The sequence below is a fragment of the Hylobates moloch genome, unplaced genomic scaffold (assembly GCF_009828535.3).
Source record: "Hylobates moloch isolate HMO894 unplaced genomic scaffold, HMol_V3 SCAFFOLD_11, whole genome shotgun sequence".
NCBI lineage: Eukaryota > Metazoa > Chordata > Mammalia > Primates > Hylobatidae > Hylobates > Hylobates moloch.
In genome coordinates, this window is record NW_026652286.1 from 27,310,128 (window position 1) to 27,335,501 (window position 25,374).

Genomic DNA, 25,374 nt, shown 5'->3' on the forward strand with positions numbered 1-25,374 from the left:
CTTTTGATTACCTGGGCCCATCCAACTTTTCCCTTCATCCTTCCAACATAAACTTTTTCTGTCTGTGTAACATTTGGTGGAAAACTTCCTGAATCCCTTAGTACTAAATGGAACACCCAGTCCATTCTGTGCTGACAATAAAACCAGTTAACACCCATTGTGGAGGAGTGATTGGGCCAGAATCTTGTTCCTTAGTAAGTTCATGTCTCACCACAATGCAGAACTCAAGAGAGAGCTGCTTTTCTCTCTACTCCAAAGGTGAACACAGACCCTTCCTCATTATCCCACATCACTACTGAGACCAGAATAACATGTTGAATGAAACCTGCTCGAAGGTTTGTGAGTAAGGAAATAATATAAGGAGAATAACTTAAAACAGGCCACTGGGTTTAGCTGCTTTCAGAGCCCAGAGGCCTCAACATATCCTCGGCCCATGCTTTTTCACCACCAAAACAACACACTTAGGCTCTTCAAAGTCCAACTCCCAGGGAACCCCACCTGGCAGAAGGAAGATTTTTTTTTTTTTTTTTTTTTTTTTTTTTTTTTTTGAGACGGAGTCTCACTCTGTCGCCCAGGCTGGAGTGCAGTGGCGCAATCTCGGCTCACTGCAAGCTCCGCCTCCCAGGTTCATGCCATTCTCCTGCCTCAGCCTCTCCGAGTAGCTGGGACTACAGGCGCCTGCCACCACGCCCGGCTAATTTTTTGTATTTTTAATAGAGACAGGGTTTCACCGTGGTCTCATCTCCTGACCTCGTGATCCGCCCGCCTCGGCCTCCCAAAGTGCTGGGATTACAAGCGTGAGCCACCGCGCCCGGCCAGGAAGATATTTCATTTCCTTCTAAAGCTCACATTTCAATATCCCACCCTGCCCTAAAATATGCCTCTTTTTTGGGTGACTGACACTGGGAATGTCTTCTCCCTTCTAAGGATATACACTCCAAATTAAGGAAAATGGCCTTTATCCTCCAGCGTATACTGCAGTTTGAAATGTACTTGGCATACAGTAGACTTGGAAAAATTGACTGAATCACTCGAATCACTTTGCTTCCCTGGTGCAGACGTTAAGACAAGTTACATTAACATCTTTTGTTCCATGATGGAAATTAGCAATGTGTGCTCCTCTTGCCTTTGACCCTTCCTTCTGCATCTTCCTTTGCCCTAATTTTTAAAGTGCAGCAGCATGAGCACTTTGGTGGCATAGAATTTTCCTTGCTATGCGAACATTTAGTGATTTATCACTAGAACAAAGGAGAAACCCAAATATTTCAATTTTGTTCATCCACAACATGTAGTAACAATCAACTGGAACTACCTGGAAATATACAGGAACAGAGTGCTCTTGCAGGGTGCTTAAAAAAAAAACACGATCTATGGGATCTATGGGATCAGGCAGACCTGGGTTAGAATCCTGACTGCCATTTCTTCGCTTCAGTTCTTCAGATTTGGACTCTTGAGCAAGGCGCTTAACTACAGTGAGCCTCGTTTCCCCATCTAAGACATGAAGATCATGATAGTATCACTTTATAAGGATGATTTATAAGAGGGTTAAAGCACAGATAATACACATAAAGACTGGTACTTAGCAAGCATTTGGTAAATATTAGCTGCTATTATATCACCCCATAGGCTGAAATGCTGCATATCACACTACATGGGCATTTTCAAGCAATCTAAGAGGCACCCAGGAGTTGTCCATTTATCTTTATTCCTTTATTTAATCCTCCCCATGTATTATATAAGCTTAGGTATATAACTTCTATTACATAAAGAAGTAGTAAAGGCACAATGTTACTTACACAATTACACGTAGTGAATTAGCACTTTTGTAACTCAGAGACATGAATGTCAACAATTTTAGAGCATAGCTCATTTGCATGGCTGTTGTGACTCTGCAGACAAGCATTTCAAAGCAGGCCCCCCAACCAGGGGCATCAGAACCAGTGGCATCAGGGGAAGTATAAACAAAGAAAATTACAGATTATTGTGCCCACACCCCAGAAATTTTGATTCAAGTTTGAGATAGGGCTGACAGATCTTTATTTTGCCAAAGCTCCCTGAGTGATCTATATGTATAACCAGGCTCTGAACCACTGATGCAGAGCACCATCATTTCTTGATTGGAATGGATGCCTGAGGATAGTAAAACAACAAAGTTAAAACATGCTGACTTTTTTTAGACCCTGAAATTACCGATTTGGTGATGGGTGTTAAGGTTGACAATAAAAACCATTTCTCCAGCGTGGTCATGGCTTGAGAGAGCCATGCGCTTTCCCCAGGTCATGGATGGCCTTGTTCTCCAGCAGTTCCATCTGCTTGTCTCTTGGTCTCACCACATTGTTCAGCATTGCTCTAACCACAGTCACCACAGGCACAGAATGCCCACTGGCCCAAGATTCTGGTAAGGAGCCAAAGAACTTTCTAACCAACCATTCACCTGGGCGAGATTCTTGCCTATCACATAACAGAACTCTAAAATAAAAAGAAGGAAAGAAAGAAAAGCAGAGGAAGAGGTGGTAAATTGCACTGAGACCACAGTGGGCATTATGGACAAAACTGTATCCCCTCAAAATTCTAACGTTGAAGCCCTAATCCCCAATGTGTCTATATTTGAAGATAAGGCATTAAGGGAAGTAATTAAGGTTAAATGAGGTCTTAAGGATGGAATAGGACTAGTGTGATGGGACTGGGGTCCTCATAAGAGGAAGAGACATCAGAGGTCTCTCTCTCTGCATACACAAAGAAGAAAGGCCCTGTGAGGACACTGCCAGAAGGTGGCCTGTCTGCCAGCCAGGAAAAGAGGCCTCACCAGACACCAACGCTGAGAGCACCTTGATCTTGGACTTCCAATCTCCAGACTGTGCGAAAATAAATTTCTGTTAAGACACCCAATCTGTGTGGTATTCTGTTATGGCAACCCGAGCAGACTAATACAGTAGACTTAAGGTTTTATTTGGTGCATGAAGAGGATTTAAGAAGGCAGCAAATGCTGTCCAGGAAGTTCCAGACTATTCTGAAGCGGGCCCCACCATCTACCCTTTCTAAGCAAAAAGGTGTGTCCTTCAGAGAAGCAATCTACCTCTAGCCAATGTCTTTCGTATCTTAAGATATTTCAGCTGTCAGCCTTTCCAAATGAAAAATTAGCATCTAGGGATTAACCAACAGTGGTATACTCTCATTCAGTATAAATACTATACTTACCCAGGTCTAAATACAGAGTAACGATCAAATTTTAATTCTTCAACCTTGGCTTCTACTTCTCCCTATTAAGAAAAAACACATTTTCAGTATTTAATCGAGACCAGCTCACCTGGGTGAAGTTTAAGAGAGAATAATTTGTGGTTTTGAAGATAATCTGCTTTTGCAGATCTCAATACTCAAAATATCCTTATCTAGAATTTTAGGTTCCAAGGAGTGTGGGAAATTAAGGAAGAGATCATTTAATCCTGATGTGTAGTCTTGCATTTAAAAGATCCACTAAATGAGTGAATGGCTGCATAGTCAGTCCTCTCACTTTATTGATATTAAAACAGATTCAGAGAGGGTAAGTCATATGTTAGTACAATCATAAAAGAATATCCTCTATTTAGTCCAGAATTCATGTTGCATGCTAGCAGACACTAACTTTTTTTGGTTTATAGGTAGTTCCAGTGGGTCAGAAAACCATAGACCCACTATATTACCCACTTCTTAAACCTCACAAAATTTTAAGACAGATTACATCTAGATGATGCTTTAAATCTAATTTGTTAAATAAAATGCATTTTCAGGGCAGGCATCTCTGGAAACAAAATGCCTGAGGAGCTCAGCCCACAGGCACTTCCAAAGGCCTGTGAACTACCACACAGTCATGCACGCCTCCTTCTGGGCCTGTGTGTACCACTCAATTGGCACTTAACCTGTCTCATCACAGACATTTAAGTAGCTTTTTTTTTTTTTTTTTTTTTGAGACAGAGTCTCACGCTCTTACCCAGACTGGAGTGCAGTGGCGCGATTAAGTAGCTATTTTTAAACATCTTTTTCTTTTTTAAAATTTTTTAATTTTTTAATTATAATTATTTATTTATTTATTTATTTATTTATTTTGTGATGGAGTCTCACCATGTCACCCAGGCTGGAGTGCAAGGGCATTATCTTGGCTCACTGCAACCTCCACTTCCCAGGTTCAAGCAATTCTCCTGCCTCAGCCTCCCGAGTAGCTAGGATTACAGGCATCCGCCATTATGCCTGGCTAATTTTTGTATTTTTAGTAGTGATGGGGTTTTCACCATGTTGACCAGGCTGGTCTCGAACTCATGACCTCAAATGATCCACCCACCTCAGCCTCCCAAAGTGCTGGGATTACAGGCGTGAGCCACAGCGCTCAGCCGTTCTTTTTTTTTTAATAGGTGGTTTTTAGTATATACACAGAACTGTATAACCTTCATCACGATCTAAGTTTTAAAATATTTCATCACCCTTGAAAAGAAATCTCATATCAATAGCAGTCACTCCCCATACCCTACCCTCTGGGGATCTAGTCAACCACTAATCTACCTTGTATCTCTATAGATTTGCCTATTCTGGACATTTCATATAAATGGAATTATATAATTTGTGGCCTTTTGTGACTGTCTCCTCACACTTAGCATAATATTTTCAAGGTTCACCCATGTTGTAGTATGTATCATTTATCTTTATAGCTGAATAATATTCTATTGCATGAATATATCACATTTTATTCATCTATTCATCAGTCGATGGCCATCTAGGTTGTTTCCACTCTTTAGCCATTATAAATAATGCTGCTATGAACAGTCATACACAAGTTTTTATGTGGACACATATTTCTTAGCTTTTTTTTTTTTTTTTTTTGAGATGGAGTCTTGCTCTGTCACCCAGGCTGGAGTGCAGTGGTGCAATCTCGTCTCACTGCAAGCTCCGCCTCATGGGTTCACGCCATTCTGCCTCAGCCTCCCGAGCAGCTGGGACTACAGGCACCCGCCATCACGCCCGGCTAATTTTTTGTATTTTTAGTAGAGATGGGGTTTCACCGTGTTAGCCAGGATGGTCTCGATCGCCTGACCTAGTGATCTGCCCACCTCGGCCTCCCAAAGGGCTGGGATTACAGGCATGAGCCACCGCGCCCGGCCCATTTCTTAGCTTTTTAAAAGATTTGTCTCTATTAGCAGTGTGCATAAAAGACATACCATAGCAGGCTGAGACTGCTATCCTTAGAAAGGCCTGTTGCAAGTTTGGCCCCTGGCTTGTGCTTGCAAACTTGGATTTTCGGTGTGTTCCCACCATTCCCTATCTGATAAGAGTAATGTACTATGCCTAAACTGTCTGTACAAATAACGTGGTTTATGCTGAAAACTTGCCTTTCTTCTGGAGGGCTGCAATTTTGCTAGGCCAATGTGCCTATGTAACTGGCTCCCATAAAAACCCTGCATTCCTAGGCTCAGATGAGTTTCTCCGGCAGAAAACATTCATCGCTGGAGAAATTAAGCACATCTTGTGCAAGCTCTATGGGGAAAGGCCTCTTGGAAGCTTCTACCTACTTTCCTCCAGACTTTACCCCACACACCTTTTCCCTTTGCTGATTTTGCTCTATATCGTTTCAATGCGATAAGTTGTAGCTGTGAGTATGACTGTATGCTGAGTCCTATGAAACTTTCTAGTGAATTACCAAACTTGGGGGTGTCTTTGGGGATCCCCCAATATAAGCAGATTATAAACTCCTTGAGGTCAAGGATGGTACCCAATAATGAAATGTCACATGTCTGGAAAGTGTACCTTCACCCTGAACAGATGAGGAAACCAAAGCTTATAAACCCTGAGAACAGAGGACACGAGGCCCATCCAGTACTCTGGGCTCCACATCCTGACACGTCTCCCCACAGCACCAGCAGAGTGCCCATAAAGCACATGATTGATCCAGGCCCCCAGAGCTGGCCCACCATGAATGAATGCAATTGAAACTTCATTGAGTAGAATAAATGTTCCTAAAGAATAAAGAAGTTTCTAAAATTGGGTAGGAGGGGGGAGTTCACACACACGGAGGCTGAGAAAATAAGCAATAAATACTAGGAATGTTACACACAGTAGTTGAAGGATTATTTCGGAAAGATAATCTTTCCAAATTGTAAAAGCAATTATATATTGTTCAGCGTCATTGTGGGTTGGATCATTTGGTTGTCATTTCTGTCCTTTATTAATCTAATTCATAATCCTAGGCTGCAGGTAATGCAGGCCAATTGCAGTGAAATCAGAAGTGTCTTTCCCTTGTACTGGCCTTAATATTTGCTGAGGCTCTGTAATGGTCCAATCTCTGCTGGGTCCCTTTTGCATGTATTAGTGACGAAGGCTATTCATTACATAATGGCTAGTGGCATAGGCCTTGGAATCAGACAGCCTGGGTTCAAGCTCTAGCTCTGCCGCTTAACAGCTGGTGTTTTTTGTTGTTGTTTGTTTTGTTTTGTTTTTGAGACAGAGTCTCACTCTGTCCCCATGCTGGTATGCAGTGACGTGATCTCGGCTCACTGCAGCCTCTGCCTCCCGGATTCACACAATTCTCCTGCCTCAGCCTCCCGAGTAGCTAGGATTACAGGCATACACCACTGTGCCCGTTAATTTTTGTATTTTTAGTACAGACAGGGTTTTGCCACGTTTCCCAGGCTGGTTTCAAACTCCCAGCCTCAAGTGATCTTCCCACCTTGGCCTCTCAAAGTGCTGGAATTACAGGCGTGAGCCACCGTGCCCAGCCAACAGCTGGTGGTCTTAATATCACAGTACCTGTTTCTACACAAATGCACATAAAAGCCCTCAGAACACTGCCTGGCTCATTTAATGTTAGCTATTTTTTTAAAAATCTGATTGAATCATTATTATAACCCAATGAGTCAGTAGTAATGCCTTTACCTTTAACAATGAGGAAATATCTTATGTATATTTTCTTTCCTAGAAGGTATAAATGTTGATCTTGCCAATGAGAGCAAAAATCCTATTTGATAACCTTTCTCAGAACCCACATGTGTCAGTATTTTGAAAAACAAGTTGGGCCTGGTGCCCCATGCCTGTAGTCCCAGCTACTCAGGAGGCTGAAGCTGGAGATTGCTTGAGCCCTGGAATTTGAGGTTGTAGTGATCTGTGACCGCTCCACTGCACTTCAACCTGGGTGACAGAGCAAGACTTTGACTCTAAAAAAAAAGAAAAAAGAAAAACAGACTTTTTTCCTTTTAAGAATTGTTCTAAACTCTGACAATTAAGTGGAAACTTTTCCATTCTTCATTGGTGGCTCACTGATCTTCATTGGCAATTTCACTGGTGGCTCACTGATCTTCATCTGGTTCAAAATACTATTTTAGGATAGGTGAGATATGGCTCAGCTATAAGCCACGTGAAAAAAATCTGGAAATTTTTATTATTACAGGCTGATCATGTGCCAACAACATAATAAGGATGTTTGGTAAAATAGTAACAATCTTATATCTTATTTTTTTAAAAAAAAATGTAGTGTCCACAGTGTGAATAGTACTCCCACTGCAGTTCCAGTATAATATCACTGCAAAGTTCACCCTTAGCAAAGTGATGCAGTCATGAAGGAGCTAGACACAGGAACCCATAAAGAATGCTGCAAGGACTTAAAGGTGTTATGCCTGGGAAACATATAATTAAGGAGACCATAATCTCCAAATGTCTTAAAAACTACAATGCAAAAGAAAGACTGGATGTATTTTTGTTATTTTAAAAGGCATAATTGATAACAATTAGCATTTACATAGCAATAAATTTCACTTCAAATAAAGACTTTTGGACAAGTAGATCTGACCCAAAATAGAAAAAATTGGCCAATGAGATAGTAATCTGTGTAGTGCTGGAGATATTTAAGCAGAAGCGAGATGAACTTCTGTAAAAGGACTTCACACAGGAAAAGTCTATGGCTGAATGATCTCTGTGGCTCTGCTGCTTAAACTGTGGGCACCTGGGGTGCAATGGGAGGCACACAAAGACAAAGCCATACCTATCTTCCAGCAGCATCAATTTAACTCAAAGAAAAGTTAATAGAAACCTTTTAAATTAAAATAAACAGGGATATGTATAGTACTAAGAATAGCAAAATGTGCATAAAATTTTAAAACATAAAACATAAGACTTTTAAGAAAGTTGAGGCCAGACGCAGTGGCTCATGCCTGTAATCCCAACACTTTGGGAGGCTGAGATGGGTGGATTGCTTGAACTCAGGAGTTTGAGACCAGCCTGGGCAACATGGTGAAACCCCATCTCTACCAAAAATACAAAAATTAGCCAGGCATGATGGCTCGTGCCTCTAGTCCCAGCTACTTGGGCGGGGGCAGAGGCTGCAGTGAGCCAAGATCATGCCACTGCACTCCAGCCTGGGAACCTGTCTCAAAAATAAATAAATAAATAAATAAAAAAAGGAAGAAAAAAAAAAAAAGAAAAGAAAGTTGAGTTTGTAACTAGAATACTGCTTCAGGATAGATTTCTCCAAATCTCTAGACAAATAAAAGCTCTTCTTTCCTCTCAGTCATTAGGGAAACTGACGGAAAAGTTTAAGAATCACTGCCTCCAAGTCTCTTCCAATGCTAAGTTGCCATGCTGACAGTCAAGGCTGGAGATGCCCTATCTCATTCCATTTCTTGCTGGATAATTAATAGGAGGACATTGGAAATTACCTTTCAAATCATTCCTGTTTACTAAATATATTCCTGCAGTCCCATAGCCATACAAATGCATAATATAATGTATTTGATGTTTTTTGTATTATATAATATTTTATATACTTGAGTACTGCCAAATAGCTAGGGTTCTCCAAAGTGTATGAAAAACAGAAACTTGCACAAACCTTAACTTGTAGATATAAAAAATTGCTTGATTTATCAGCTCCTTTAGAGGATAGCAAGTTGAAATGTTTGCACCCTCCAGCTTTTGCCAGCTCTGCAGACTTTAGCACATAATCTCGGTCAACACGAACAAATCCCTCCTAAGGGGGAAAAGGACATGAGTTATTTCCAAAAAGCAGCAAGTTCATCTTAAAGATTACTACTTGGCTTGGGTAGCAGGCTGGGAGGCCTGGAGGGATGGAGATCTAAATAAAATGTGTCCAAGCAATACATGAAAGTCAGGCTTAGACCCTGGGAAAGGCTCCAGGTCTGGTCCTCTGGATAGACATACCAGCTTATGCAGCAAGGCTGGACTGCAATAAGGAAACAAGGACAATGACATTGAAACACAGACACCAAACAAATCTGCAAAGAACAAAGGGAACAATAAGATCAGGCTGAGAAACTACTTTTAAGCCAGACATTTTTTTTTTTTGTCTTAATAACTTTACACGCCTCTCTGTTTTCTGTGTCAATTCTAATGTGGTAGGGTCTCCGAGTATGGGTGAGGACACTCCCCAGGCACTAAGAGAACGAAGTCTACTTAATTCCCAGTTTTTGCGTATGCTTTACAATGTACCTCACACATTAGTAAAGAATGCATCCTCGAATTTTTTTATTATGGGTCTCTAATCAAAAATGTTTGGAGACACCCAATCTAGATTCAGTCCAGTGAGAGCAGTGGCTGGGTCTTTTTTCTTAATTCATCTCTCAGCATCAGCACATGTCCAGCATACAGTAGATGCTCCAAAAATGAATGAACAAAACTCCAGTGAAAGCAGAGAAAAGGCAAATCCAGTAAGAAACAAACAGAACTAAGTGGCAATAAAAGGGGGAGGGAAGAGAATGACACAAATAACAGAATATAGACTCACTTCCAGGGCCTAACTGAAAAGCATGCACCTTTACCCAGAAAAGGGAATTCCAAGGAGTAACAGTCTCTTGAGACCACCATAAATTCTGGCATCTTCAAACCCAAGACAGCTGAAGACAAGTCTCAAGTCTATTGAAGCTGAACTTCATAGGTAGTCACAATTACAGAATGAGGTCTTAGAGTAGTAGGAGTTTCAAATCTGAAGACTGGACTACTGCCCCCGTGATTGATTGATTGAGACAGAGTCTTGCTCTGTCACCCAGGCTGAAGGGTAGTGGCATGATCTCCACTCACCACAACCTCTGCCTCCTGAGTTCAAGTGATTCTCCTGCCTCAGCCTCCCAAGTAGCTGGGATTATAGACACACGCCACCATGTCCGGCTAATTTTTGTATTTTAGTAGAGACAGGGTTTCACCACGTTAGCCAGGCTGGTCTTGAACTCCTGACCTCAGATGATCCACCCACCTTGGCCTTCCAAAGTGCTGGGATTACAGGTGTGAGCCACCGCGACCGGCCTGATTTTTTTTTTAATTAAAAATTTGCTCTGCAGTAGTTACTGATTCTAAATGTTCTATTTGGTAGGGCGATGTGTATCTTCCATAGAATGTTAGAAGGTACCTTAGGAAATATCACATCCAGTCCCCTCATGATGTAGATGGGAACCAAGGTCCAGTGGGCGGGTGAACTGTTAGCTGGGAAGTGGGAGAGCTGAGAGCAGAGTGCAGATTCTGGACTCTGAGCAGTGCTCTTTTCACTGTACCCATGTTCCTTTTTTATCCCCCACTCTCTCTTGCTAATGAAAATGACTAATCCGTGATTGTGGTAGGCAGAATAATGGTCCCTCAAAGATGCCCACGTCCTAATCTTTGTGAATATGTCAGGTTACATGACAAGGGGGAATTCCATCACAGATGGTATTTAGGCAGAAGCAAGATGAATCATGCTAAAACAACAACAAAAAAACTGAATTTATTTCACTAGTCAACTGTGTCATTTTGTTGTAATGAACCCATTATTAAAATCAGAGTTCTAGTAAACTGGCATGAGGGGAAGAAATAGATGTGGAAGAGAAATTCAGTGTTTAGAATTAGGGTGCTAATCAGCTGGCCTTGAAACAGAGAGATTAGTTTGAATTATCCATGTGGGCCCAATGTAATCACAAGGGCCCTTAAAAGTAAAAGAACGAGGCAGAAGAGAAGGCTGGAGTAATGCAACCTAAGAAGGGCTCGGCTACCACGTTGCCGGCCTTGAGGATGGGAAGGGGATCACAGGCCAAGGAATGGGGGTGGCCTCTAGAAGCTGAAAAATGTATGGAAATGGTTTCAGTCCTACAGCCTCCCAGAAAGGAATGCAGCTCTGTTAACACCTTGATTTTATCTCAGGGAAACCCGTGTCAGACTTCTAAGATGATAAATTTGTGTTGTCTTAAGCTGCTAAATTTGAGGAATTTATTAAAGCAGCAATAGGAAACTAATACAGAATTCAATTTTAAAACAATAGGCCCATGAAGATTTTTTAACTTTGTATGGAAGTATATCGTAAAAGTAAACATAAGTATAGAGCTCAATAAATTTTCATAAACTGAACATGCTCTGCCACCAGTTCCAAGATCAAGAAATAGAACATTACCATTACCGTAAAAGCCTTCCTCATCCTCCTTTCCCAGCACTCACAAGTGCATTTTTAACTATATCCACCACCTGGAGGACAGTGCTATTTTTCTGCCTTACTTTTTCTACCTTAGTTTATGGCTAATATAAACTTACCTCTTTACTCACGAGTCATCACCATCTCCTTTTGTATACTTTTTGTTGTATACTTTGACACTCAATCCTAAACAACGGACTTGCCAAGCTGTCTATATACCGACTCAAATTCATGCGTTGCTTTTAAAATCAGTGTAAAGCAAATCAATTTTAATACTCAGCACATCCTGAGAGAGAGAAGTGATTACCCTCAGAGCCATTCTCCAAATGGAGACTTTAGATGGCTGAAAGTGTGCCAAGAGAAACAGCCCAAAACTACATAGAAAAATTCTAAAACACTAAATTTTTCTTCCATATCTGTTTCTTCCCCTCATGCCAGTTCACCAGAACTCTGATTTTAATGACAGGTTAGTTATTCACAACAAAATGACACAGTTGACTTAGTGAAATAAATTCAGTTTTTTTGTTGTTGTTTTAGCAAGATTGATTGGAAGGATTATTATAGTCGTCTGTTAAAATACTTTCTCTTTCATCCGTTCCTTTAAAAATAAGGGAAAGATTCAGCCAATCACAAGTCTCCAGACCGACGCTGTCTCTCTCACTTAATCCAGAGCCAGTAAAAGGATAATTTGATTAAACTGAGACCCTAATTTATTTGGCTTTAGTTCTGGATCAACCTCTCCTTAATAGAGTGCTGTCGTCTCCAATTGTTTGATGAAAATTAAAGTGACATAAACACCATGGGACTTTTTCAATCTGATTAGTCAGCTAAGGCACATCAATACCACCCCAGCCATCAGACTTTGGCGTCCTTCCTTTCACCCGCCTCGCTAACAACTGACAACCGCTCCTTGAAGGACGAGCACCCACGCTGCTGCAGAGACCCCCACACTTAGCCCATCATCCCTGCTCAATGGGGCCTGTTGACAAGGTGCCCATACCTTTCTCCATTGCTGTTCTCTGGACAAAGCTAAATATTGTTTTATTAGCAATCAATGGCTGTTAATCCAAAACGATTTCGCAAATCCTCTGAGCCTTCAAGCTGATTATAAATACGCGTTTTTCCAAGCCCACTAAATTTTGAATTTCACTTCCGTCACCCTGATGGCGTGGCCTTTTAGCTGGTGAATGAAACTCAAAAGCAAAAGGGTCAACAGCTTTCAAAGACTTAAAAATCAAACTGAAGCATGGGTCCTGATGACTGACTAGGAGGTATCACACACCAATTTTCTCTGGAGTGAGGAAGATTCTATTTACAGATGAAAAGAGCGATCTCTAAAATCTTATTCATGCCCTTTGTTGTTCTCCAATAGCTCGATTAAAAAAACACAACAGAAAAACTAAGTAAAACAAGTTATTTCATATCTCAGAAACACAATTTTTAGAAAAACCGTACTTAGTTTCCCTAACCATGTGGACAGACATCTCTTCTGAGAGTATTAAGTCCACATGTCATTCTGTCTTTATGATTCCATAGCCAGTCTGTCCTGCTCTAAGCTAGGAATCTGAGTCCCTTCTAGAAAAAGGAATTAATTAAGTTCCCACTATAAAGTCCTTTCCCAGCACCCTCTCAGAAAGAATAAACACAGTATACTACACTCAGTAGAGATATCCTCATAGGCTCCACAACATCAAAGGCAACAAATTCTCCAATGACTCTTAAAGTCTTATTAAAATCCAAAGCTACTAAGTATTTCTTCTAATCTTCTTTACCAGTGCCTGAAAACTAAAAACAACATTCTGGCTTCAGAACAACTCATCCTAACAAGGTATAGTATTTCAGTGCTGACTGATAGGACAAGTGAGCACATCTAAACGACTCAAGAAGGTCATGGGGTCAGGCACGGTGGTCTGTGGTCCCAGCTACTGAGGAGGCTGAGGCAGGAAGATCGCTTGATCCCAGGAATTTGAGTCTAGCCTTGGCAACACAGTGAGACCCTGTCTCTAAAAAATTAATTAATTTATAAAAAAGTAAATCATGGGGATCTTTTTCCAAGAAGGGTGGGTCTATCATTTTGTAAAGGTCCCACTCAGCCATATTTCTGCTTCAGGTTCTTTCTCCTTCACTCCCTTTCAATACAACCCTATAAATTAGACCAGAAAACAAAGATGCTGACAAACACCAAATGGTATAATCTGAGGCACCTTTTGTTTGTGACCTGGAGGGCATCTCCATATTTGATGTTCAATGGTAGGCGAAAGATCTTGGTTAGAGAAGGAGTTCTGGATAGATAAATAAAATAAAGCAGATACTGAGTATTCCTGGGTCAATCTATAGGTTCTTGAAAAAGTTTTCCAATTGGACATTCTTTCTTCTGTGTTTCATAAAGTCAAAGAATTTTTCAGGCCGGGTGCAATGGCTCGTAGTAATCCCAGCACTTTGGGAGGCCGAGGCAAGCAGATCACTTGAAACCAGGAGTTCAAGACCAGCCTGGGTGGGAAGCATGGCAAAACCCTGTCTCTACAAAAAAAAAAAAATACAAAAATTAGCCAGCCATGGTGGTGCGTGCCTGTGGTCCCAGCTACTTGGGAGGCTGAGGTAGGAGGATTGCTTGAGCTGGGTAGGTGGAGGCTGCAGTGATCAAAATCACACTCCTGCAGTGAGCTGAAATCACACAACTGCACTCCAGCCTGGGCGATGGAATGAGACTCTGTCTCAAAAAAAACACAAAAATGTTTAAGAATTTTGCAGTAGGAAGGTGGGTTCACTGGTCACCTCCTTCTGACAGACAAGGAGGCAGTGGCCTCCAAAAGCTAACCAGCAAACTCCAGGCTCCATAGCTACTTGGCAACCAAACAGGGCCTGTGATCTGGGTCCCTTGAACCAGCTGGGACCTTGCCACTTCACAAGCCCCCTCCTAGACATCAAATAAAACAACAGAGATTAGAACAAGGGTGGACAAACTTTTCCTGTAAAGGATCAGACAGTAACTATTTTTAGCTTTGCAGGCCTCTGTTGTAACTATATAGCTCTACCATTATATTAATAGCACAAAAGCAGCCACAAATAATACATAAAGTAATAAGCATGGCTGTGTCCCAATACCACTTTACGTATAAAGACTAAAATTTGAAGTTTTTGGCCGGGCGTGGTGGCTCACGCTTGTAATCCCAGCACTTTGGGAGGCTGAGGCGGGCGGATCACGAGGTCAGGAGATCGAGACCATGGTGAAACCCTATCTCTACTAAAAATACAAAAAATTAGCCGGGCGTGGTGGCGGGCGCCTGTAGTCCCAGCTACTCGGAGAGGCTGAGGCAGGAGAATGGCATGAACCCGGGAGGCAGAGCTTGCAGTGAGCCGAGATCGCGCCACTGCACTCCAGCCTGGGTGACAGAGCGAGACTCCGTCTCAAAAAAAAAGAAAAAAAAAAAAATTTGAAGTTTTTATATTTTCACGTGGTATGACATTATTCTTTTGAATTTTTTAACCATTTAAAAATATAGGCCGGGCGCGGTGGCTCACGCCTGTAATCCCAGCACTTTGGGAGGCCGAGACTGGTGGATCACGAGGTCAGGAGATTGAGACCATCCTGGCTAACACAGTGAAACCCCGTCTCTACTAAAAATATAAAAAATTAGCCGGGCGTGGTGGTGGGCGCCTGTAGTCCCAACTACTTGGGAGGCTGAGGCAGGAGAATGGCGTGAACCCAGGAGGCAGAGCTTGCAGTGAGCCGAGATTGCATCACTGTGCAGCCTGGGCGACTGAGCGAGACTCCATCTCAAAAATAAATAAATAAATAAAGACATTCTTAGCTCACAGGCTGTACAAAAACAGGTGGCAGCCTGTATTGCAAACCTTTGAATTAGAAGAGCAGATCATTAGAATCAGAAGCCATAAGATTCTAAGGAGATGGGCCATGAGATGCCTAATAAATGTCACAGTGGCCACATTAATCACATTAATGACATCATCCACTCAACAGAAAACAAGAACCTGGACTTCTGGAGCCTACTACTACCAGATGAGGAGACAAATGAAAAGGTGAAACCACATCGAACCACCTTGAATTCACTAATCAAATCCCTCTTTTGATACAAATAAGGGGAAATGAACTATTCTCACTGGCATCTCTAAGTTTTTGTGCTTCACTCCAGGACAATACAGATACGGTTTTCAAAGGCCATTCCAATCTTCACTAGCAGACAAGTTACTCACTAAAGCAAGGTGAAGGTTATATAGGACCACAGTACCCAGAAAACCAGCAAGTGAGGAGAATTAATACACCCCAATGCCTCTTGAAAGCAGGTTCAACAAGAGGGACAGGGTTGACTGCATCAGGATCTCCCAAGGAGCCTGCTAAAAATACAGATTCCAAGCTTCCAAATTCAGAGATTCTGATGCAGTAGATCTGGATCAGGGCCAAGTCAGGGAGCCAGTGCATTGACTGAACAACTAAGTTCTGTGAATATGAAAAGGAAGATTAGCATCTACCCAGCTACTGCTAAAGGAAATAGTCTTCCAAACAGCTGAAGAAAGCTAATAGACCTTTTCCTAGAACCAGTGTCAATAGAAATCTGAGTAGACTGAATTTTGTGGGTTGGATTACATCCCCCCAAAATGCATATGTTGAACTCCTAACCCCCATTACCTCAGAATATGACCTTATTTGGAAATAAGTTTATTGCAGACCAACAAACTCTTTTCTACAGAGAGGGTTGCTGACCCAGAACACCAGCTGGGATAAGCTTGGAAATCCACAACCCCCACTTAAAACACTATCGTTACTTAGCCACGTATGAACTGTCACCTCTTTCATATTGGCTGAAGTTATCACAACCTCCCAACTTTATATTGTACACAGCCCAAATTAGTTTTTCTTTTTAAGCCCCCCAAAACAAACAAAACACTTTTCTGGTATAAGTGTCAGCTTGCTTTCCACCACTAACCTCTTAAATCATTTAAGTCCTAATTCATTTCTAAGCTAGGTGAATAGTCTAGGCTCATTAGTCTATTCTTGCTTACTAGTTAATTACTTTTATCTTTCCAAATTGATTTTAAAGGAAAACAAAAGGTATTGAATAGCCTGAGAGGTGGAGAACCAACCCCACTAAAAAAGAAAATTCTGGATAGTGAAGACACACAATTCCTCTGATTAAAATTGCATTACCCAGTTTGAACACAAAAAGCAGTTTGGACTTTTCCCTGGCACACCCTATAATGAGATTTGCCTTATGTCATGAAAATCAACCCTTCTATGCCTAATGCAGCATTTTGTTTTGCTGACTCACCACCAAAACCAGGTTGGCACTTGAGACTGCAGTGTCCTGGAACAAAAGTTTTTCGATGCTTTTGGAGGGCACACCGCTTGTGACTGTGCCTGGGACAGAAAAGACTGTACCCACTGTTAAGCAGGAACATGACCCTTTCTAGGAGAGATAATGTGCCAATTCCTGGGAAAGTCAAACTTCTCTATAATCCATAGTTCCCATCACAGAGCTTAAATCCCAGCTGTGTTCCAGGATAGATACGCAGAATTGCAGAAGATACGGAAATACATCTTGATTGAAAGCATACATAGAATTACTCTTTGCATCACAAGGAGGCCCAGAGAAATACATCTGAATCTAACTACTTGGTTGGTATAAATGAATAGTTCTTCACTATATGCTCCCTTAATGATTCAGGTGAAAGGGTCTGGCTTATAAACCTAAGGAGAGTTCCCACGGCAGAGTCATAGTCATATATATATATTTTTTTTCTTTCTTTTTTTTTTTTCTGGGATTACAGGCATGAACCACTGTGCCTGGGCTAACCGACTTTATTTATTTATTTACTTTTTTCACTTTCTTCTGTTTTATTTATGTATTTATTATTATATATTTTTAAATTTTACTTTAAGTTCTGGGATACATATGCAGAACATGCAGGTTTTTTCAGCTCCACCATGTAAATTCTGCCAGAGGAATAAACTATAGTCAAAGTATAAATTAAATAAGATGTACCTGCATTAACATTTGCCCAGAATCCATGAAGTAAACTCTGACTTCTAACTATGTAGTAAACTATGACTTCTGGACAGGAGCTGACTCAATTTAGAACACCATTAAAAAGAAAATAAAATGTGTGTTAAAAGTTTTGCGTCAGTAAAGACTGAATCATCAGTGGGGTTGAATCATCACTGAAGGCTGAGTCATCGCTGGAGGCTGGTTGAATCGTGCCTGTGTTCTGATGTTCTATTCCAGAAGTTTAAAGCTCGACATGAAAATAGGTTGAAGCAAATTACTCAAGTGAGACAGAACATTTCAAATTTAAAACATTTATTAAGGGGAAAAAAAGCTGATTGTTAAGAGTATAAACCAATTAGTTTTACTCAGACATCACGGTTTCCCTTAGTCAGGGGATGCAGTGATAGCGATAATCACAATAGGCAAAATCATGTAAATATTTACGGCGTCTCCAGCACTGGGGCCTGAACTCAAGGATTACTTTGAAAGACGAACTTATCAGTACTGTTAAAAGGATACCAAAGGTTAGTGCAGCATATAGAATCTTAAAAAATAAAGGCTTATTCACATTTAAGCATTGCAACAGGCACAAAGAAAAAGAGTGAGCAAGAAAAGAATCCTTGATATTACTGGCCAGCAAAAAGGGAAAAAAGCATATGCCTTCCTTACCGCCCCGGCTTTCACTCTGGTGGTACCCAGGCAACAGAATCCAACATCATGACCTTGAAAGGCAGAAGCGTAGTCATCCAACTTTTCAAAGACCACCACTTCTTGATTCTAAGCAAGGACACAGTTGTATGTAGTTTCATGTTATTTAAACAACAGACCAAAAACCCCCTCCAGATTTAAAGACCAAGTTACAGAACATTACTTAACATCAAATTTTACAAATTCCTTTTCTCCAACCAAAAATCAATGAACCTCAATTCAAAATCAACAACACACACATATGCCCACAGTCTACATAACTGGATTAGGGGTGATCCAGATTTCTGAAGTCAGGTTCCATTATAATCTCTTTCTGGAAAAATAAAAGACCTGTGTGTAGCTTACCAGGAAGGAGACCACTGAGGTAAGATGTGAGGGCAAGAGATGGCATTTGGCATCTTAAAGAAGACCTAGCTGCAAATCTTTGGCTTGCTACTCACTAGGCATGTAATTATGGGCATCATACACTACAGCTTTTTTTTTTTCAGCTGTAAAATGGTGGTGATAATCTTTCCTTCAGTCCAATCCACGAACCATTTGCATTATAATTAGTCAGGGAGTGCTTAATAAAAAGGCATATTCCTACATCCCACGCCAATAGTTCTGAATCAGAATCTGCACTTTTAACAAGCACCCACCTTAATTCTCATGCACACAGAAGTTTAAGAACCTCCAAGATGGAGGTAACTTAAAAAAGAAAGCATGATAAATTCCTATCATCCAGGAACTCAGATAAAATGTTGGTTTCCATCCTTACCGTCAACTCTGAAAAGAATTTTTCTGGCACTGCCTATGACACTAAAGAAAAATAGGGTTTCACTGTAATCTCAGCACTTTGGGAGGCTGAGGTGGGCAGATCACAAGGTCAGGAGATCGAGACCATCCTGGCTAAGATGGTGAAACCTCGTCTCTACTAAAAATGCAAAAAAAAATTAGCCGGGTGTGGTGGTGGGCACCTGTAGTCCCAGCTACTCAGGAGGCTGACGCAGGAGAATGGCGTGAACCCAGGAGGTAGAGCTTGCAGTGAGCTGAGATTGCGCCACTGCACTCCAGACTGGGCAACAGAGCGAGACTCCACCTCAAAAAAAAAAAAAAAAAGGAAAAGAAAAATAGGGTTTCACAAAGCACCTAGTCAGACAGATGTGCCACCAAAACTCGACACTCAAAGCACAGATTTCAAATTTCAGTTTCCTTTTTTTTTTGAGATGGAGTCTTGCTCTGTCACCCAGGCTGGAGTGCAGTGGCACAATTTCTGCTCACAGGAACCTCCATCTCCTGGGTTCAAGTGATTCTCGCACCTCAGCCTCCTGAGTAGCTGAGATTACAGGTGTGCACCACCACACCCGGCTAATTTCTGTATTTTTAGTAGAGACGGGGTTTCACCATGTTGGCCAGGCTGGTCTGGAACTCTTGACCTCAAGAGATCCCCCACCTCGGTCTCCCAAAGTGCTGGGATTACAGGCATAAGCCACCACACCCGGCCTTCAATTTCAGCTTCTAATTACCATGAATATCTGACACAGCCCATGAAACCGGTGAGAACACATCTGCCTCAGCCTGAGGAAAGATGTCTGTTTTAAATAAACAAGTCCTGATGGACCAAAGGCATTCACACCATGGCCTGAACACAGACCTGCGAGAATCAAGAACATTTATTTGCAAGATGGCTTATTATTCGAAATGTTCTTCCTATGAAACCTGTGGGGCCAAATTCTGTAGCTGTGGTGTCTTGAGATCACACTATATTAATTTGTTGCAGTTCACAGATAATTCCCTTTAAATAAAGGACAGAATCTCCAAGAAACTCAGGCTTCTGATATTTAGGGGGTCATGACAAGACAGAAGTCTGGTATATCATTCCTATAATCATAAAAGTGTAACTTAGGCTGGGCGCGGTGGCTCACGCCTGTAATTGCAGCACTTTGGGAGGCTGAAGCGGGAGCATCATCTGAGGTCAGGAGTTCGAGACCAGCCTAGCCAACATGGTGAAACCTTGTCTCTACTAAAAATACAAAAATTAGCCAGGTGTGGTGATGCACACCTGTAGTTCCAGTTACTCGGGAGGCTGACGCAGGAGAATCGCTTGAACCTGAAAGGCAGAGGTTGCACTGAGCCGAGATCGTGCCACTGCACTCCAGCCTGGGGGACAAAGCGAGACTCCGTCTCAAAAAAAAAAAAGTTTACCTTAGAGTGAAGGGAATATTCGATTTATAGACACAAGCCTGGGAAGTCAGGCAGGGCAAATTCTTGTAAGTGAATAACCCCACCTTTCACTGCCATAGACCTTTCTCACTCTGCAAAGCAGTTTCAGAATCCCTGACAATATTAGTGTGAAGTGTGCAGGTTGACAAAATCAGGAAAGTGGCTGAGAAAATTCTCAAGGTCACCAGGGCTGCCTCTAGAAGCCAGGTTGTATGACCCTGAAAACAGTGCTCTTCTGTCTCACCAGCCCCCACCCCCATTACAACCAAGACCCAGCTTTATAGGGTTGCAGATGGAGAGAAGGGCTTTGCCCAACACCACACAATGAGCGGGAGGCAGGCACACCTGGGCTACAATCCAGGAGTCGGACTTCTGGGAGGGCCTCTCACAAACCAATCTTGGCCAAGTTTTGATGGCCTTTCACTACCCCCACCACTGGCAGGGCAGTATTCAGCCTTTAGGCATGGAATATGTTCACCTCGCAGAATCCCGGGGGTCCATTTGAGTCCCAGCTGAAATACCCACCACATTTTTATAAGCTTCCTCATCGAAGGTGAGCTTTCTCCGGCCAATGAGCGTGACTTTAGAAAACAGGCCCTGCTCCAGGATTTCCTTTAAGAGCACTCTGCCGGTTTCTCCGCTGGCGCCCAAAATAAAGACGGATTTATTCTGCATCCTGAAGTCTTCCCGAAGCTTCGACAGTGCTTCTGTTTCGGCCATGCTGGGGAAATAACATCGACAGGTGCCGGTCTTAAGGGGTCAGGGGACTGCCCGTCCTTATCGCGAGGAACAAGGGCTGTTTATCTGTTAGGGAGGAGGATATTGTTCTCCGCAGTCCGGGCTCTGGGGAAGGTGCTGAGTCACGTGCGGGGCGCGGCTCCCCGGCCATCTCCCGCACCTGAGCCAGCAGACCCATCGGAAGGGGCCCGAGCTGGAGGGTGCGCCCAGGTGCCACAAAATGCTGGCACCACTGGGCATCCCCCACGGCATCTCTGGCCCGGCCAGGAGACCGGGCCCAGCTCGGTCCCATACGCGGAGGGGTTACCTGGGGCCAGCCCCCGGCCCTGGGTCCTCACAACGCAGCAGGAGCAGGGCGGCCACCAGAGCAGCCGCGCCCGCCGCGCTCAGCGCCGCAGGCCCGGCCATCAGAGTATCCCACCTTCCCTGGTCGGCCCGGGGGATTGGAGGCGACGGAGCCAGCGCCTACCCGGCTTGGTCTTCCGGGTGGCCTCGCGGCGACGCTGCCTTGCCCCGCCCACAGGGGCGGGACCTGGGGACGAACTCCTGGCACCCTCACAGGCGCGGGGAAGGTGACCCCGAGAGCACGTGCGTGGGGCCGCAACCCTTCCTAAGTCAGGAATCTGCAAGACCCTCTTTCCGCGTTTTCCCTCACCTGCTGGGCTCAGCTCACCCAGGCCCCAGCTAATAGACTTGCCGGACTTGATCTTCAATGGTCCCCCAAACTGGAATGTCAATTGTATATTGGCCATCATCTCAAATTCACCATGTCAAAAACTTAACCCTGCCCACCCAACCACCCCAAACAGGAATAAAACAAACCTATTCCTAGCCTGTCTTGGGTGTCACTGTCCCTACATACACATACACACACACACCCACACACACACACCCCTCCTTCTACCCTGTCAAGTCAGAAATCAGGCTATCTCCTTTGATTCCTTTCTTTTCTAGACTTTCCACATTACAGATTTATCAGGTCCTGTTATCCCATCTGCCTTACAAATATTTCTCCCATGTAATTCAAGCTCTCATTATATATCCCCAGAATAACTGGTCTCCCTGCCCAGGTCCTGGCCTAATTCGGTCACCTAGATAGTTGAACTTGGGTGACCTTCCACACCTGTGATTAAGGCTTCCTAGCCCAGATTAGTAGTTTGGAACACAGCTATCTACACTGGACCTGTCCTGGATCTTGGAAGTCCTGAACAGATGTTAGAATGACAAGCAGAAATCTGAATAATTTCAGATTGTTCAGGTTGTGTTGGGAACATTGGTCATTTGGGGGCCCCACCTCCCATCTAGAAGCTAATGAAACACATTCCCTCTTCCATCTCCATGGGAGTTATTATACGTAGGCTTTGCCTAGGCTCAGTCAACCAGAGGCTCACACATAGGTTTTCAGTTTTGGAGGAGTAATGCAAAGATGCAGTGAAGGCCTGAGGTATATGTGGGTTGGTTGGGGCAAGGGTATAAGACTATGGTATCATATGATCCACCAGCCATCTGATGGTCTGATCGTGTCTTAAATACCTGCCTGTTTTCAGAGACTGTTGTGAATACGGTACTTCCTGTTATTCTTCTGATAAATTCCTGTGCTATAAGCTTACCAGATATATTCTGTTGTTTGCAATAAAAAAGCTTGATTGATACGGAGCAGTGTGTTTCATTCCCCACTGGCCTGTCACAGCGCCTGGGCTCTTCCCTTTGAGTTCCTAAAGCTTTTCTACAAGAATGCAATGTTAAACCTCGTCAGCAAACGCTGTCCTAGTAATTCATTTATCAAATCTGTCACAGAAATTATTCATTGTACCCTGTCTATTCTTCCCCTTTCTTTGTTTAAAATCGTGGCATAATTAATATACAATAAAATGTACAGATCCTAAAGGTTCTGTTCCATGATTTTAGAAGATTGTATATACACCTAAATAACCACCACCAAAAACAAGATACAGAGCATGTCTGCCATCCCTGAAAGTGCCTTCATTCCCTTCTTGGCAATCTCTCCCCACTCCAGAGGCAACCACTTTCTGGTCACTATCAACATAGATTAGTTTTGCCTGTTGTAGAATTCTATTTAAGAGTACAGCATGTACTCTTTTGTGTCCCAGGTTTTTGGCTTAACACATATTTTAATATTTATTCTTGTTTGTAGGGCTGCATTATGATTTCTATGGGCCCTAAGCACTTCATGAGCCCCTTCATTTTATGCACACACACTATTTACATAATCAAAAATTATGTCTTCTGACTATGTTGCTATAAAGATGAATATGACAAACTATATAATCAAAAATTATGTCTTGTGACTATGTTGCTATAAAGATGAATATGACAATCTCTTCCACCTCAAACATTTTCTTCCACCTAAAAGTTTATTTTCACAGGCCCCAGAACTGTGCCTACTATGCTAAATGAGTAAATCAGCCCTGGTTGTTTCATGTATCAGGAATTCATTCCTTTTTATTGCTGAGTAGCCTTCCAGTATTCCAGTATGAATATCCCACAACATGTTTAAACATTCTCCTGTTGATGGACATTTGGTTTGTTTCTACCTTTTGGCTAATTATGAATAAGGCTCCTATGAACATTATTGGACCAGTCTTTCTGCAGTAACATGTTTTCATTACTCTTGGACATATATATATATACACACACACGCACACACACACACACATAATGTAATATATATATATAATGTGTGTGTGTATATATATATAATGACTTTGCAGGCTATCAGACCTTATGGTTGTCTTCCCTTGTTCCCTAAAAATTGCTGTTATTCTGTTCTTTTTCAAGGTGCACTGATTTCATATTGTTCAAACACACGTGTTTTACAATCAATTTGTACAGTTAACACAATTATCACAGTGGTCTTGAGGTGACATACATCCTCAGCTTACGAAGATAACAGGATTAAGAGATTAAAGTAAAGACAGGCATAAGAAATTATAAAGACTATAAGAAACTATAAAAGTATTATTTGGGAACAGATAAATGTCCACGAAATCTTCACAATTTATGTTCCTCTGCCACGGCTCCAGGCGGTCCCTCCATTCGGGGTCCCTGACTTCCTGCAACACGCTTGCAAGCTAGCATGAGCACTTGACAGCGATTTAGTCAATGAGAAGCAAGCAGAGGTAATATGTGCACATTTGAATCACATCTTTATAAGGAAGTTACCTTCTTTCCTTTCACTTTCCCTTTCCCTTCACTTTCCCTTTCCCCCTTTTCTTAGGCCAGAATGTGAATGTACTGGTAAACCAGCTCTGACCATGAGGAGAAAGACACTACCTAGAGGATAGCAGGGCAAGGAGTCCTTGGATGACTTCATAGAACAGAGCCGCCTGCCCACCCTGGACTGCCTGCACACCTCTGGGCAGTGAGAGAAAAATAAACTTCTGTTCTGTTGGAGCCACCGTAATTTTGTTACAGCAGCTTAGCCAGCATTTTGCCTAACATAAGATTCTTTTAGTCAATCTTGTCAATGGATATTTACTGATTATCTAATGCAAGCCAGATACTGTGCTAGGCATAATAGATTTTTCCGAGATGAATCAGGGACACCAGCTAAACTCACTCTCATCTTGAAGGCAGTTCATAAATACTTGGGAAGCTAAATAAAGTTAAGCAACATTATAAAACATCCCCCAAACTTTCATAGGGTAGCACATGCTGAATGCCAAATGAGCATACAGAAACAGAAGGAAACTCAGAGAAAAACAAGTCCATGCCTTTCCTTCTCTGACAGCTGGAACCTTCTCATCCAAGTGCTGAGATAATATGACAAGACCTAGGCTCCTAGAGCAACTGGACCACAAAAATTCAGGGCAAAGGGAAACGGGAAAGCATAGGGAAGGAGGGAAAGGGGACATAAGGAAACGGAGGTAGCATGGAAAGATCCTTGGCCAGAGACCTGCCTGCCATGTTCGGGTTTGCCTTTGATGAAGTCTCTTCATATATCTTGGCCTCCATTTCCCCATCTGTAAGATGGGAACCGTTTCATTACATTCACTTTGCTCCAAGGAACAGACTGACTCATGTTGGGTAAAGATGGTGAATATTGTAATATTGTAAGGCTACACATCACGTATAAGAGAGAGACAGAATCTCAGAGAAATCTCAAAACAGGATCTGCTGTAGGATGGGGCCTTATGGAGACTGGAACTATATTTAGGTCAGATTCAGAGTCCTCAGGATCAGTGATCCATGCATCTTCACTTCAGAGCTATATTTTTAGTAATACCTTCATTAAGACTCTGTTTCACGTGTTTGAAGCCCCAAACTCAAAATGTTTTGAGGAAAAAAAAAAAAAAAACA

The 25,374-nt window shown here is 42.3% G+C and overlaps 1 protein-coding gene across 4 annotated transcripts; it reads right to left on the reverse strand.

The window, feature by feature from the left end:
* Positions 1-1,688: 1,688 nt before the first annotated feature.
* On the reverse strand, positions 1,689-21,559 carry HTATIP2 (HIV-1 Tat interactive protein 2). Of its 4 annotated transcripts, none has more exons than XM_032166410.2 (6): positions 21,524-21,559; positions 20,842-21,037; positions 18,076-18,183; positions 8,843-8,980; positions 3,199-3,260; positions 1,689-2,469 (listed from the first exon to the last, which is right to left on the reverse strand). In XM_032166410.2, exons 2-6 carry the CDS (start codon positions 21,034-21,036, stop codon positions 2,244-2,246), a joined length of 729 nt encoding a protein of 242 aa, XP_032022301.1. In that variant the 5' UTR covers position 21,037; positions 21,524-21,559; the 3' UTR covers positions 1,689-2,243. The 4 variants fall into 4 exon arrangements, with proteins under 4 accessions (XP_032022301.1, XP_032022300.1, XP_032022302.1 ...); XM_032166409.2 differs by having other exon boundaries at positions 21,362-21,559; XM_032166411.2 differs by having other exon boundaries at positions 21,476-21,551.
* Between the last annotated feature and the right edge of the window lie 3,815 nt (positions 21,560-25,374).

Coding starts and splice junctions, on each gene's coding strand:
- HTATIP2 (XM_032166409.2), bottom strand. CDS start 21,462: ATGGCCGGGCCTGCGGCGCTGAGCGCGGCGGGCGCGGCTGCTCTGGTG. Junction 21,038..21,361: donor GGGCCGGGGGCTGGCCCCAG/GTAACCCCTCCG, acceptor TTATTTCCCCAG/CATGGCCGAAACAGAAGCAC. Junction 2,470..3,198: donor TACTCTGTATTTAGACCTGG/GTAAGTATAGTA, acceptor TTTTTATTTTAG/AGTTCTGTTATGTGATAGGC.